General features: G+C 54.7%; 1 protein-coding gene across 2 annotated transcripts; it reads right to left on the bottom strand.

Moving 5' to 3' along the window:
* Positions 1 to 5,163: 5,163 nt before the first annotated feature.
* SCRT1 (scratch family transcriptional repressor 1) lies at positions 5,164 to 14,882 on the bottom strand. Of its 2 annotated transcripts, none has more exons than XM_081012808.1 (3): positions 13,055 to 14,882; positions 10,528 to 11,676; positions 5,164 to 8,666 (listed from the first exon to the last, which is right to left on the bottom strand). In XM_081012808.1, exons 2-3 carry the CDS (start codon positions 10,640 to 10,642, stop codon positions 7,840 to 7,842), a joined length of 942 nt encoding a protein of 313 aa, XP_080868934.1. In that variant the 5' UTR covers positions 10,643 to 11,676; positions 13,055 to 14,882; the 3' UTR covers positions 5,164 to 7,839. The 2 variants fall into 2 exon arrangements, with proteins under 2 accessions (XP_080868934.1, XP_080868935.1); XM_081012809.1 differs by having other exon boundaries at positions 13,276 to 14,882.
* Positions 14,883 to 15,493: the final 611 nt, after the last annotated feature.

Raw genomic sequence — 15,493 nt, 5'->3', positions numbered from 1 at the left:
TGCAGAGTTTAGACTTCAGATGTGTGCAGGGCTGGCCCAGGACATTTTGCTACGAGAGTCAAATCAAAAGATGGTCCCTCCCTCTGCAGCTGCAGCCACCTCTCTTGATCTCTTGATGTCTTTTGCTGTCTGCTGGTTCTCAGCCAGCAGCACATGGGCTCATATCCCTACATGGGATGAACCCACTCTCGTTTCTGTAACTACAAGCTAAAAGCCTGCCTTCAGGGAACCTACTGTGAACTGAATGGAAGTAAACTTCTTATCATTACTTTTAAGAGAAGACTGCTGTGTCTTTATTCTTTTTAAGAGGGAACAAAGGGGATGTACCAGGATCAAACCCAATCTGGACAGGCCATATTGGATTGCTTAAGTAAAGAGATTCAAACGAATCTACCAACTAGCTTCCTTTCATATACTGTGGAATGTACTCTGCTACTGACTCACTAGCGTGAGTGAGAGAGGATAATATTTAATCAATATATCCTCTCCTACCGTCCACAACATTCCCACACAAACTCTGCTAGTTGGAACTCAGAGGTGACCAAAAAGGGCTAAACCTCAGTGGCAGAGCTCCTGCTTTGCCTGCAGACGGTCCCCTCTTCCATCTCCCGTGGCATTTCCTCAGAGGGCTGGGGGAGATTCCCTGCCTGAAATCCTGGAGAGCTTCTGCCAGTCAGTGTCCACAATATGAGCTAGATGGACCTGTGGTCTGACCAAGGAGAGGGCAGCTTCTTTCTGTGTTCCTGTGGGACCTTCCAGCTTGCTTGCCCAGAGGAGGGGAACAGGATCCCTGGAGAAGTCCTGTAATGTAGTGGAATGCAGGTGAAAGGGTGGACTCTCTGGTTTTCAGGTGGGTCCCTTTCAAGCCAGAACCTATTGCAGGGCTCTTTTATAGCAACACCAGGCAGGGGGTGACGGGACCACAATCCCCGTGTGGGTGCATGGCTGGCCGCTCTGCTTCAGACCCCTTTTCAGAAGGAAGGCCCCTGGATGCACCTGGTGTACTTAGGCAGTTGTGCTTAAGAAGCCTCGAATTTCATGAGATGCTTTCCTCTATGGTGATGAAGGGCCTTGCTGCACCTTAATGTCAAACAGATGTCTAGGGCAGCTTCCCCCAGCCTCATGCCTTCCAGATGTTAAGAAGAAGCTGCTGGATCAGGCCAATGGCCCGTCTAGTCCAGTTCTCACAGTGACCAACCAGATGTGCCTCTATTGGGAAACCAGCTGTGGAAGCAGAGCAGAGCCAGCTTTTCAGGGAACCTGCAATAGCCTTCCCCGGAGTTTGTCCAATCCTCTTTTAAAGCTATCTAGGTGGGCGCTGTGGGTTAAACCACAGAGCCTAGGACTTGCCGATCGGAAGGTCGGTGGTTCGAATCCCCGCCACTGGGTGAGCTCCCGTTGCTTGGTCCCAGCTCCTGCCAACCTAGCAGTTTGAAAGCAAAGTGCAAGTAGATAAATAGGTACCGCTCCTGCGGGAAGGTAAACGGCGTTTCCATGCACAGCTCTGGTTTGCCAGAAGCAGCTTAGTCATGCTGGCCACATGACCCGGAAGCTGTACGCCGGCTCCCTCGGCCAATAAAGCGAGATGAGCGCCGCAACCCCAGAGTCGGTCACGACTGGACCTAATGGTCAGGGGTCCCTTTACCTTTACCTTTAGGTTAGTGGCCATCCTTGCCTCCTGCAGGAACAAGTTTAACAATGCGCTGCATAAAGAAGTCCTATTATTTGTCCTGAATCTTCCAGCGTTTACTTTCATTGGATGTCCATGAGATCTTGTGTTAAGAGAGAGGGAGGAAAACATTTCTCTGTCCACTTTTTCCACGCCATCTATTATTTGAAAACCTTCAACCACGTCACCTTTTTCTTGCCAAAAGTCCCAAAGTCCTTCCCTCATAAAGGAGTGGCTCCATCTTGATAATTTTGTTTGCCCTTTTCTAATTTTACAATAGCCTTTCCGGAGGAAGGTGACTGGAACTGTACAATATTCCAAATATGGAATGGATTCATGGATCACTGCCTTGCCACGGCAAAGGGGCTTGAATAGCTCAGAGAAGCTATGAGCTATGCTTTGCAGGGCCACCCAAGATTGACAGGTCATAGTGGAGAGTTTTGATCAAACATGATCCACCTGGAGCAGGAACCGGCAAGCCGCTCCAGTATCCCTGCCAAGAAAACTCCATGGACAAAAACAACAAGCATTATTGTGATATTGGCAGTTCCGTTCCTAGTGATCCCTAGCATGGAATTTGCCTTTTCCACAGCTGATGCACACTGGGTCAACATCTTCACAGAGCTGTCCACTATGACCCCAAGGTCTCTTTCCTGGTCTGTCACTGCCAGGTCATACCCCATGAGTGTATACGGTTTGTGAAATTCAGATGTTTAAAGTGACATGCATCACTTTCAACTTGTTCACACTGAATTGTATTTGCCCTTTTACTTTCCATTAATTCTGTTTGGAAAGGTCCTTTTGGAGTTTTCAGAATCCCTTCTTCTGTTAAGGACCCTGAACCATTTGTTATTTTCGTTATTGATTATTATATTTGTATACCACCCTTCATCCGAAGATCACAGAGTGGTATGCAACATAAAAATACAGAATGAGAACTCAAAATATGTAATAAAACAAAAACAAACAAATAACTCCTCCCTCCCACTAACACATTTAAAAGGCTGTAGAATGTTAATCAGACTAGGGCCTGGTTATAAAGAAACATTTTCTCCTGGTGCCTAAAGATATGTAATGAAGGTGCCAGGCAAGCCTCCCTGGGGAGATTGTTCCACAAACGGGGGGGGGGGGGCACCACAGAAAAGTCCCGACCTTGTGTTACCACCCACCGGACCTCCTGTGGAGAAGGCACATGAAGAAGGGCCTCTGGGCTGGATCATAGCGGGAGAGGCAGGCCTTCAGGTATTGCGGTCCTGAGCCATTTAAGGATTTATAGGTCGAAAGCGGCACTTTGGCTTGGGCCCAGAAACTATCACACCTTCAGTAAGATCTCTTGTGCTCATGCCCTTCTTGTGAGCTTCCCAGGAGAAACCTCTGGTTGGCCACCGTCAGAACAGAATGCTGGACAAAGTGGACCTTTGGCCTGGGCCACCTCCTGAGAAGAGAAGACTCCCTGGAAAAGACCCTGATGTTGGGAAAGATGGAGGGCACAAGGAGAAGGGACAACAGAGGACGAGATGGTGGGACAGTGTTCTCGAAGCGACCAGCATGAGGGAGGCAGTGGAAGACAGGAGGGCCTGGCGTGCTCTGGTCCAGGGGGTCACGAAGAGTCGGACACGACTAAATGACTAAACAACAACAAAGAGGGTTCCAGATCACGCAGAAGTTTGTGGGCTGGATCCCCCCCTCCCTCAGGGCTCTCTCCCTCCAGACATCTGCTCTGTATGTTCAGAGACGAAGAGTCCTAGTTTTCCTTAACTGTGAATGACTCATGGCTGGAGGAGCCTCCGGACAGGGATTTCAGAACACGTGGAGACCAGATCACATGAAGGCTCCTTGACTCTGTGCACACGTGGAGGGGAAGGTCTCCCCGGGACGGTCACTGCTGCGTCTGGAAAGGGCTGAAGAGTCAAGCGGTCCAAAAATGGAAAGGAGAACAAGCAGAAGTCACTTGCAGATGGGAAATGAACCTCGACCACTGCTTGGTGGAAGAATCCTTTCCCAACAGTTTCTCCGGATACTTGGAGAGAGGGATGTCAGGAGCAGAGGCGACCCCTCGCCGCCCCCTCCCCCGGCAGCCAAGGGGTTGCGGGCCAGCCTGAGCGCTCCCCCTCCCCCGCCCAGCTGCCGGCTGGCGTGTCTCCTCCAGGGGGCTGGAGTTGGGGGTGGGGGGAGCGCTGCTGCTGCTGCTGCTGCGTCGGGCCCGGCCTGCCTCTCCCCTCCCCCTGCCCGCCCGCCTTGGGGAAAATTGCTTCTGTGCTCCGGGTTAACTAGGATGAAAGGCGGCGGGCCCTCCCTTTGTCCCTCCTCCCCGATGCCTTTAATCAGAGGAGGGGGGAGGGAGCCACGACGTGATCCGCATGCAAACCGGGGAAGCGGCTCAGATGCCCCCTTCGGACGCCCGGGAAGCCGTGGCTGAGCTCGGCTGCCGGGAGCTGCTGCAATTAGCAGGGAGCGGGTGAAGACCCCCTTTATTGGCGGGGGGCGACAAAGGAGCAACAGGCGAGAACGCACAGCCCGTCCTCCTTCTCCTGGATCAGCTGCTCAGGAAGACTTCCTACTGCAGGAGTCTGTCGGACTTGACCGTGGCTGGGGTGGGATTCGGAGTGGGGTCTCTGTCTCCCCTCGGAAACTTGTACTCAAAAGAAAATCGGAAGGAAGCTGCAGTTAGTATACTGAGCCAGACCGTTGGTTCATCATAGAACCTTAGAACTGAAAAGTTGGCCTTTGTGAAGACTTGACCTTTTCATCCCCCAAAAAGTTTTTGAGTTGAGTTTCCATTGAAAGGAGGCTGCGTTTTAATGTTGTATTTTAATCTTGTTTTTTAAGTTGTATTTCAAACAATTTGTTTTTATATCAGTTGTTAGCCGCCCTGAGCCTGGTCTTGGCTGGGGAGGGCGGGGTATAAATAAAAAAATTTATTATTAAGAGTTGGAAGGGACCCTGAGGGTCATCTAGTCCAATCCGCTGCAAGGCAGGAATCCCAACCAAAGCATTCAAGACGGATGGCCACCCAGCCTTGGCTTAAAAGCCTCCGAGGCAGGAGAGTAGTCCGGTCCACTCTCGAAGGGCTCTTCATGTCTTATTATTTGCACGGTCCAGTCTTCCCAAGCCCTGCCTGGATATACTGCTGGTGACGGAACCTGGGACTTTTTGAATACAAAGCAGGGCGCTCTTCCATCGGCGTGGCTAGCGAGCGCCTGGGGTTACAAAAAAGAAGGTGCCCCGAGCCATGTGCAGAGAGCACCCGCTTCTTCTCTAAGCAAGCGCCCGCGGGCAGAGGCTCCCGCCTGCGCTTTCCTTTCCAGCCCCGACAGACAACAGCTCTCGTCTTCGAAAGGGGGGAGGCGGGGAGATCAAAGGGTCTGAGGACCCGGGTTCGTGTGAATCAGCCTCGCGGGGCGCACGCTACTTCCAAAGGACCGACCTCCTTCCGCGCGCGCCTTGACCACAGTTTGGAGAAAGGCGAAAAGAAATCGAGGACATACAAAGGATCTATTGCAAGATTTTCTTCTCTCTTTTATTATTATTATTAATAATATTATTATCGTGAAGTGCTCCAGGACACCGTTGTGCTAATTGTGCTTTACTGGTACATCATTCAAATACTGGCTCAAAATCATTATTATTCTCGTCATTATTATTTGTCTGCATTTAGTATTATTATGTCTTTTCTCCTAGGGAAAAGTTTCTCTTTTTTTTCTCTCTCTCTCCACAAACAGGCTTAGAATTCTTTACAGCTTGTAAAAATTCATGTAAATTTCCAAACGGTATTTACAAAGCTCCTTGCAACATACAGTCGTCAGAGTCGATCCCCTTTTGAAATCGGTATTAGCGGAGGGAGCAATAGTTAGCAGTCTTAGCGTCAGAAGTCGTCGTTCTAGTAGCATTATTAATTATCTTAAGTACAAAAACAGGAGGTCCTAGCTAATACAAGTTTCCTTCTACCTGAATTCTATTAAGGTTGTTTTTTTTTTTAATTCTTTTGTGCTGTTTATTTCTCTTAAGTTATTCATAAAATGGAAAGACCTAAAAGGGGGGAGGAAGGTGCCTTATAGGTAAAGGAGGAGGACCGTCTACGTGGCTTGGTTGGCTTGCCTAAGAATCGGAGAACAGTAGAGAGGGAAGGGACCCCAAGGGTGTAGTGGTGTAGTGGTTAGAGCGGTGGACTTGTAATCTGGTGAACCGGGTTTGCTTCCCCGCTCCTCCACATGCAGCTGCTGGGCGACCTTGGGCCAGTCACACTTCTCTGAAGCCTCTCAGCCTCACTCACCTTGTGGGAGAGGAAGGGAAAGGAGATTGTGAGCCGCTTTGAGACTCCTTAGGATAGTGATAAAGCTGGATATCAAATCCATACTCTTCTTCTTCGTCTAGCCCAACCAGCTGCAATGCGGGAGCGAGGAGACGATAGCGTGGATGGGACAGGATCCTTCCCGCATGAATGACGTTAGAAGGCTATATCTGAAGTCTAGGAGGGGGTGGGATGGAGCCCGGGCCTCAGTGTGCAGGAAGGGGGACGGGGCTCTGAGGCGCGCGATCCCACAGGTGTGAGCGCCAGATACCTCCCCGTCGAAGGACACACCTGTTGAAGGCAGGTAAATACATTGGGGCTGGCCCTGGATGGAGGATCCGGGGTTCTTAGGGTGGGCGTGAAGCCACCCTCCCCCGGGCAGGTGTAGGTACACCAGGTGTAACTGCACCTTTGACCCCTCCCCGCAGCCCTTCCAGAAACTCAGCGCCTGGAAACGGGTCGGGGGTGTGTGCAGAAAGGGACTCTGAAAAGCCACCGTGGACGGTCGTCCGGAGGTTCGCTAGAAAAAAGGGAGGGAGGGGGGTTAATTGCTCGTAGGTCTCCTGGCAAGGCAAGCGCTACAAGCCTAGAGAGGTGACTAAGCTACTCGGAAGTAAGTCGAAGAAGGCAGGCAGTGTGCATTCATTAGAAGAGAAGAGAAGGAAGATTCGCCGTATTAACTCTATCTTACTACATTGGCAAAGTCCCTGATATCCGTTGCTATTAAGAATATTGGATTAAAATGTACCTGATTCCTCAGTAATACTATTGTCTTAAAAATAACATGCATTACGTTAATTATTGCTTCTATTAGTTCAGTAGGAGAATATTGCCCTCAAATAGACTATTATTATTATTATCTAAAAGTTTGGCAAAGAAAAAAGTGACGTAAAATTGTTTTACAAATGAAAATCCATAATAATAATAATAATTTAAAAAAGCATCATCAAATTGGCATAGATTTTTAAATACATTTTTTTTGTTCTTGCATGCAAAAAATCCTGTGTTAGAAAGGATGGCAACAACACCCCGCCCCACCCCGCCCCACCCACCCTCAACAAAAAGAAAGAAAGCAAGAAGGAAAGGAAAAAAAGGCCAGTCCTTTTTCCTCGTGTTTGTTTCCTCGTTCCCTCCCCCTTCAAAAAGTGACGTAGACTTTGGCATAGTAAAGTAGTCTTGGCAACAAACGAACAGATTGGAAGTCAACAGTGGTGCAAAAGAGTTGGCTCGTCTCAACAACCGAAAATTCGAAAAAGTGCAAACGTAAAAGTCTTAAGGGAGGAGGCACTCCCCCCTCGAATAAATAAATGCATAAATAAACAAACGCATAAATAAATAAATAAATAAATAAATAAGAAAGTTTCCAAGTTAAATATATACTTCTGCATTTTCCTTTCTTTCAAATAAATAATTTTTAAAAAGACCCGTCAAATAAATATATAGCAAAGCAAACACTTAGGAAAATAGAAATTGACACTTTTTGGAAAAGAAAAGAGAAAAAAAAGGAAGAGAGAAAAACCGTCTCGCAAATGAAATCGTAAAAAGAGAATCGTTCGCCTGACGTAATTCATTAATGAATAATTCATAATCATCATTATTGTTATTATGCTTATTAGGCTTATTATACTTTGCGGGAAGAGCAGGAGTGTGGAGATGGCGGGGGGTGCGCTTGGCTTGTTGTTGTTTGTTTGTTTTACCTTTCCAGGCGGACCCTTGCGCGGCCCTTGGCTGCGGGGGTTTCGCGAATCTGGCTTCGCGGTTTCGCAAGGCGAAGTCGACCCTTTTGGAAAGCCCGGAGGAGGAGGAAGAGACAGGGAGGGAGGGCAGGGCGCGGGAGGAGGGGACCCTCGGCGTGGCCTCTCCCCTCCCGGGGGCGGGTTCAGGCGTCGAGGGGGCTGAGCGGGGGCGGGACGGCGCCCTTGAAGCAGGCGGACTCGTAGTGCTTGTTCAGGTAGGACTTGAGGGCGAAGGTCTTGTTGCAGCGTTTGCACTTGAAGTGCTTGAAGGCCGAGTGAGTCTGCATGTGGGCGCGCAGGTTGGAGCGGTCGGCGAAGGCCTTGCCGCAGTGGGCGCAGCCGAAGGGCTTCTCGCCCGTGTGCGAGCGCATGTGGCCCTGCAGCAGCCAGGGCCGGCTGAAGGCCTTGCCGCACACGTCGCACTTGTGCTTGAGGTCGTGCGTCAGGAGGTGCATGGCCATGGCCGGCATGGACACGTACACCTTCCCGCACGTGGGACACTTCTTGGCCATCTTGCTGTCCAGGCTGCGGTGCGTCTGCTTGTGGCGGCTCAGGTTGGACGACGTGGCGTACGTCTTGCCGCACTCGCTGCACGTGTGCCGCTGCTGCTGCTGCTGCTGCTGCGGAGCAAGAGGAGGGCCGCCCTGCGGGCCGGACTGCTGCGGAGCCTGGCCCAGCCGGGAGCCCGCCGCCCCGCCGCCGCCGCCCACCACCGCCGCCTTGCGGCGCGAGCGGCCGTCGGTGATGAAGAAGGCATCGACGGCATAGCCCTCGCTCACCGCCGCGTCGCCGTTGATGTAGCCGCCGGCCAACTCCGAGTGGGGGCTGTCCGGCGGGTCCGAGTCGGGCGCGCCGTAGTCGCCGTGGCTGCCGGGGTAGATGACGCCCGTCGGCGAAGGGACCTTGAGCCCGCCGTCGCTCTCGCCCTCGTACACCGACGACGGGGAGATGTACTCGCTGATGTAGCCTCCTGAGGAGGGGTGGGGGTGGGGAAGGGGGGCACAGGGGGGTGGGGGAGAAGGGGACGGAGCAGGAGAGGGGAGGGAAATGAGTTGGGGGGAGAGGGGGCGGTGTGGGGGGTTTCCAGGGGGAAAGGCGCGAGTCGAGGGGAACGGGAGAGAGAAGGTTTTCCGAGCGGGACAGAGGGAGAGGTGGAGAGCAAAAGAGAAATTAGGGGGGGGAGGAATGAATTGGGGGCGAGGGAGGGGGCCACGTGAGGTTTTGAAGGGGGGAGTGTAAGGGATGAGTTGCGAGGGGGACAGGAGTGGGGGGTGGCCGTGGGGAGAATTGGAAAGGACACACATGGAGAAGGAGAGATCGGTTTGGGGGCGGGAGGGGGGGAAGAGAGTGACACGCAAAGAAGGGACAAGATGGGTACAGAAGACGGGAGGAAGAGGAAGAGGGGGGCAGGAGGAAGGCCAGGGAGGGAGGGCGGAAGAGAGAGAGCGGCGTGGGTTCAGCAGCGAGTCTCCCAGGCCGGAGCAGAGCGAGCCCAGCCCGGCGACTCTGATGAGTCCATAATTGATGGGCTCGGCAGCTCGGCTCGAGAGCTCTCTAGTTAATAGATGCAACAAGCTGGAGCCCGGAGGAGCCCCCTCCCTCCCGCTCCCCCCCCCCGCTCCCCCCGGCCAAGCGGCTCCTCTGTCATGCTAATCTCCGCGGCGCTTGATGAACCTCCTTCCCCTCATCTTCCTCTCCATCATTCCGGGCCATTTCCCGGCCCTTTCACCTGCGGCTGCCTCGGCCAGATAACTGCCTGGCAGGAATTGAGGGGGGGGGGGAGAGAGAGATGTGCGGGGAGGAGAGGGGCATCCTCTTTATCTCCATTCCCCTCCCCCCACCCCACCCGCGATCCTCTCCTCTCTCTCAAGGTCAGCGCTCTGCAGGAGACCAAAGGAGAAAGGCGCGCGGGGAGGGGGGGTTGCGGAGGGGGAGGCTAATTCCCCCCTCCCCCCCTTTCCTCTCTCTCGAACCACTTCAGCAGAATTCCGGCGATTATGCAACACGCTGCAGACGGATTGCCCGGAACAAAAGCGGGGAGGGGGGGAAGCGGGGGTCACCAGGAAGCCCCAGCCGGAGGGGGAGAAACATCCCCTCGTTTGGAGCCACGCATAGACAGGGAAGATTATGCGGAGTCCCGCTGAAGGGCCCTCCCCCGGGGGAAAGACTCTTGGGATGCGTGTGGGGGGGGGGAGAGGGGGTTCGGTTGCCCTTGAACTTGAGCGCGAGACAAAAGGGCCTCTCTCACAAGGAACTGCAATCCAATGGGGCTCCTCTCCTCTTCCTCTTCCTCCTCCTCCCTCCCCTCTCTCTCCACCCCACCCCCCCCCCCGCCCGCGCGCCCTTGCCCCATCCTGGAAAAGGCTCGCCCACCCGCCTCCGTCCCTGCAAGGTCTAATTTTAGCAGGGCTTGGATTGCATCGAAATGTGCCGAGTCAGTCAACACAGCGCCGAGCGAGGCGCGAGACCCGCTCAATATGGCCCTTCGCTGATGCTGAAGTTGCTGCTGCCGCGGCCGCCGGGACTGCAAAAGCATTCCAGGAAAGGCGCCGCATACCGGGACTCGCTTGAGCCCTGGCGCTCTGCCTCCCCCGGTGCCGTGAGAGCGCTCACCAGGGGGACAACCCCCCCCCCCGGTGGCTCTGCTGTTGCTGCCCAGAGTTTCTGCTGCGCATTGGCACGGTTGAAGCACCGCTGACCGCCCCCCCCGCACCGCCACAGCCTCGAGTCCCCCTAATCCCTGTCTCGGTGGGGGCCCCGTTCCTCTTTCTCTCCCCCGCTCCCCTCCACTGCTGGGTGAGGGTCCTCTGCCCACCCGCCCCCGTCCTTACCCTTGTCATGGATCCGGGAGCTGAAGTCTGTCCGCGACCTGCCGTAGGAGTTCTCGAGATCCGCCGAGGAGAAATCGTCAAGTTTGACCTTTTTAACCAGGAAAGATCTTGGCATGGTTTCTGAACTCTCCCGGAATGTGACGAAGCCCCCGCAGCTTCAGCCGATGGGTTCAAATGAGAGGTGGGGGAGATGCGGGAGGGGCGCAGGGGTGGAGGGGGGCAGGAAGAGGAAGGAGACAGCCGAAGAAAAAGAACAACAACAAAAAAGAAAGAACGGAAAACGTACAAAAATAAAATTTGCGGAGGGGGAGAAAAATCAGATTTTTTTTTTATAATAATAAGAATAAAAAAAGCAAACCCCGAAAGGACTCAAGAATGGCAATCGCGGCGCGCTATGGCTTCGTGGTATTTTTTGCTTGCTCGTTCCAAACCCCTGAATGGAGCGCTGCCCGCCGCGGAAGTCTCCAGCTTGGGCGGTTGCGCCGCGCGAGTCCTTGTTCCCGCAGCGGCGGCGGCGGCGGCGGCGGCTGCTGCTTTTGTGCGCGGCGAGGCTGCGCCTTGGCAGGCCTCTCGCTTGCGCTCCAGCGCGGCTCAGAAGCCCACCATGAGTTCGAGAGATTACAACCAACGCCGCGCTGGTTCATAAGAGGCGGCCGGCGAGTTCGGCACCTGGACAGCTCCCTCCCGGTGGGCCGGCGCTCCCCGCCTCGCTCCCCGTTCCCTCGCTGGCTCGCCCGGGCTCTCCGCCGTTGCCGCCGCCGCCGCCGCCGCCAGGCGCCCTCACCGCCTCCACGCCAGCCCGGGCTGCTGCGCTCTTGCTGGGCTCGGCTTCTCCTGCCCGTCCGCCCCCTGCGGCTCGGTCCTCTCCAGCGCTGCGGCTTCTGCCTGGGTTGCGTGTGTGCTGTAATTCGTATTGTTGTTCCGCTCCGGGGCTGCGATGGCGGTGGGGAGGGGTGGCGGCGGCGGCGGCGGTTATTGCTTGCTTGCTTGCTTGGCTCGCTGGCTGGCTGGCTGGCTTGCTTGCTTGCTTGCTTGCTTGCTTGTTGGGCGGTGGGGGGGGGGTCCTTGTTCAGCACTGGACAGCTCCCAGGCTTCCTTGCCGCAGCCTCTTGTTGCAAGCTCCTGAATTTCTGAAGATTCGCGGATCAGCTGTTCGGATTTATAATGCAGCGATCAGGTGGTGGACGGAAATGGAAGCGCTTAATTTAATCCATCAAAAAAAAAAAAAGGGGAAGAAATCTCTCCCGGGAACAGGGCTGAGACAGAATGATTTAGTGACGCTGTTGTGAGTCGCCTCCTGCCCTGCCTTTTCGTAAACCCCCTCCCACTCTTCGCTCTTTCCTTCCTTTCCTACCCGCGACCCTTGATCGTTTTTCCTTTGCAAGTTTAGACGCGGAAAGTGCGCGGAGGAGGCAGATCCAGCTCCCGCGGCAACGTCGGAGGCTCGGCGCAGCCCCGGGTGGGGAAAATATATATATCCAGCATTCGCAGCCCGTTGGCAACTTGCAAGAGAAGCAACTTGTCTTGGCCACGAAACACAAGTCCACCCCCCACCCGGCTCTATCAGACCTAATGAGGAGGGAAGGAGGGGTGTCGCTTTCTCCCCCCGCCAGTGATTTATTGGAGGGAGCGTCAGGAAGACCTGTGGGGCCCTGTGGGCGACACCCTCACTTTTTAATGAGGGGAAGGGGACGCAGGCTGGGCCTTTTGTTCCCCTTTTAGAAGGAGGTTGGTGAGAGAAAGGATCTCTTGTCTGAAGAAAGGGGGGGCTGAGTGTCGTGGGTGTCACGAATCGTGTGGGTAGTGGGGAGGCATCATTTGCTAAAAGGTGAGGCACTGAGACGCAACCCTGCCTTTCCTTTTACTGAGTGAGGAGATCGTCTCCCAGCCCCAGATATGTAAACACTGGAAGCGGAGGAAAGACACTTTGCACGTGCTCAAGGGCACGGCATTGTGACTTGTTCCCATGTCACAGGACTGAGTTCCAAGGTTGTACACCAGGCCTTCCCCTCAATAAATAAATAAAGTACTGCTCCTTCGATCTGGGGCAGCAAAAGGGGGTAGACAGTAGTCAAGATTCTTGGGCCTATGTTCTGACAGAGAGTCGAAGGGGAGTCTACTGCAAGGGGCTTCCAGTTCTCACGCAGGAGTCACATGCTATCTGAGCAGAGTCTTGAGGTATAGGATTCTGGAGAACTGGGAAAGGAGACCGCCCCCTCCCGTCTTCTGCCTACATCCCAGAATAACGAGGTAGTGAGAAGCCTGCAATAGCAAGAAGGCAACAAGTGTCTCGGCCACTGAAGGCCAGCCGTTTGGCACCCGTCCCCTTCTGGCTTCCACGCGAAAACCGGGGTTCAATAAATTGATTGGGGTTGCGGGGAGGACTCGGGAGTTTCCTACGACCCGCACGTCTGAACACAGTGTAGCCAAGTTGAGAGGCAGCAAGGTGGGGTTTGAGTATATGTAGGTTCATCTGAACCCGATCTCCCAGGAGAGGAGTTTCAATCACTATGGGGTGTGAACCGACCTCGTTTCAGTGCCAAGGGTTGCCAACGTGGCAGAGCAGGAGAGAAAAAGTTGGTGGTTGGCTTGGCGCTAGAAAACAAGAGCTGCAAAATAGAGGACGGGGTTATTTTCGCAGCCCTCCCTCGCCCCGCTCTCCCCACCCCACAGCCCAAACCCTGAAGGCGCCCAGACCCGTCCATCCAACCGCTCCGCCTTTCTTGGGGGCGCTACCGGTGGTCCCACCTCCCGACGCCTCCTCGGTGTCACACAATGGCCCGCGAGCGTGGCAGGAGAAGGAGGCGCTGGATGTGTGCACGACCCACGGGGACCTTTCCCTGCGTGAGAATCAATGGGAGGAGCGAGGCGCCTTGCTGAGCTTCCTTGGAGATGGTCTCCGCGGCTGGGCCCGCGCGGGGGCTGGCGGTGACCTCCCCGGACAGGACCGTCTTTCACCGTGAAGCCACCCACCCACAGAACTTTCTCCACTAATCCCCCACTCGCTCCCTCGCTCCCTGAGTCAGTCCATCTTTCTCCTCTACCCTGAATGGGCCTTTGGCGTGGGATTTGATGCCAGAGAGATCTCGTGCTGTGCAAGCTGCAAGGAGAGAGTTTGTTTTGTGCAAAAGAAACGTGGTCGAGGCCCCCCGAAAAAGGATGGGGGGCATATCTGGATTGCAAAGCAATAAACAGTGAATGCAAAGGCCCAGCCTAACCCTCTCAGCGCCAGCTAGTCTCCCTTGCAAAGGCCCTTTCACGACCCCCTCCCGGCAAGCCAGCGGAGCTGTGGCCTCAGGTCTGGAATCCCCTCTCGAAACCTCCTTCCCAGCCCCGAGAAGCGTCTTCTCCGCCGCTCGCCAGCATCCAGGCGCACCACTGGGCTGCGTTTGTTTCTGCTCGGCTCCCCTGCGGCCCTGCCTTTGATTCCTGCTGCTCTCCTTCCCTGCATCCTAATTAACAAGACTGCTGTGAACCTCAGGCCCTTCGCGAGAGAGCGAGATCAAGAGAGAGCGCTCGGAGGGCGCGCGGGAGCGCGCGCACCGACCCGGGTTTTGTTCTGAATTTCCGCCCTCCCTCTCTACTCCGGCAGACTGATGGAATTGCAAACCAAGCTAACAATCTCCAGTCACCCAAAGTTTACAAGTCACCCTCTGACATCACGGCCCCCAAGCCAATGGGCTTCGGTTTATGCAAATGAGGGGGGCTGGCGAGCAGAAGGTCCCCCCTTTTGCACAATGATTCCTCCAGGAGACATATGTCCCTAATTAACAAATATCTAGGAACAAGCCTGTTCGCTATTGTCTTGCCCTGTGTAGATTTGTTTACTTCTGCAGGAAAGAGAAGAGAGGGAAGCCCAGGTGACAAAGGCCGCGCCAACGCCGCCTCCCCGCGCCCACGAGGGGCGCCTGCCTGCCTGGGCAGTCCTCCGAGGACCCTCGCCCCCCACCCGCCGCCCCAGGGCTCGGGGCACGGCTGGACGAGGACATTTTGGAGCCCCGGGAGGGAAAGGGCACCGCGCATCCTCTCCCCACGCACCCCACACCCACGCAAGGAACCCATTCACGCGTGCCACCTCCAGGAATGCTCCCTGCACAACATGCAGGCCCCTTTCATTTCCCTGGGCGTCTGCAAAACGAGCTTCGTGCGGCCGGAGCTCCCCTGGGTCCCATCTGCCCGTCTCCACATTGTGGTCCTGAAGGGCAGCCCACCTGCCCTCCGAGTGGAGCTGTACTCCGGTTTGGTGTGGGGGGCCTTTGGCCCTCCAGATGTCGAAGAACTACAGCTCCCATCAGCCCCAGCAAGCATGGCCGTTGACTAGGGAGGAAGGGAGTTGTAGTGCTGCGCGCACAAACCCCGGCAAAATGTTTTCTGCAAATGCATCAATAAACCTGTGTGTGTGTGTACAAAATATGCTCCCAAGCACGACAGGTGTCTTCCCTTGCAGGCTGCTCGGTTCTAGTGCGCTGCACTAGTTGCAGAATGCCAGCAGTTTCCCCATGTACTCAGGCGTGGGTGCTGGAAATGCTAAATTTAGCCAATTCATATTCTGAAGCAGGTAATTACAAATGTGGGTGACATCATGACTTGGTCGGCTTGCATTCCAGGCGGCGGAACCGCCAGCTGAACGTGGATGCTAATTGTCTCTCGGGCCAGGCCAGAGCCTAAAAGAAGAGCCGTTCCCCTCTTGCCACGTTTTCCACGGGATGCATCCACTGCAGGTACCTCTGTCAACCCCACAGATGACAGCCCAGCCTCCGCTCCCGTAGCTGTAGCAGAGAGTCCTGCCCCTCCTGAGGCAAGTCTCTTGCCCTGTCGAACAGCTCTGAAGTTTCTCCCAGTCTTTTGCTGAAATCTTCCTCTCTCTAATTTCCTGTCCTCTGGAGAAACAGGGAAGAGGCCATTGCTTCATTTTCTGAAGGACAAGCCACGCAGCCATTTATTGATTAATCTTCACTTCTCCAGG

This window comes from Podarcis pityusensis (assembly GCF_964106645.2).
Source record: "Podarcis pityusensis genome assembly, chromosome: 7".
NCBI lineage: Eukaryota > Metazoa > Chordata > Lepidosauria > Squamata > Lacertidae > Podarcis > Podarcis pityusensis.
This window is presented reverse-complemented; position numbering and strand designations above follow the sequence as displayed.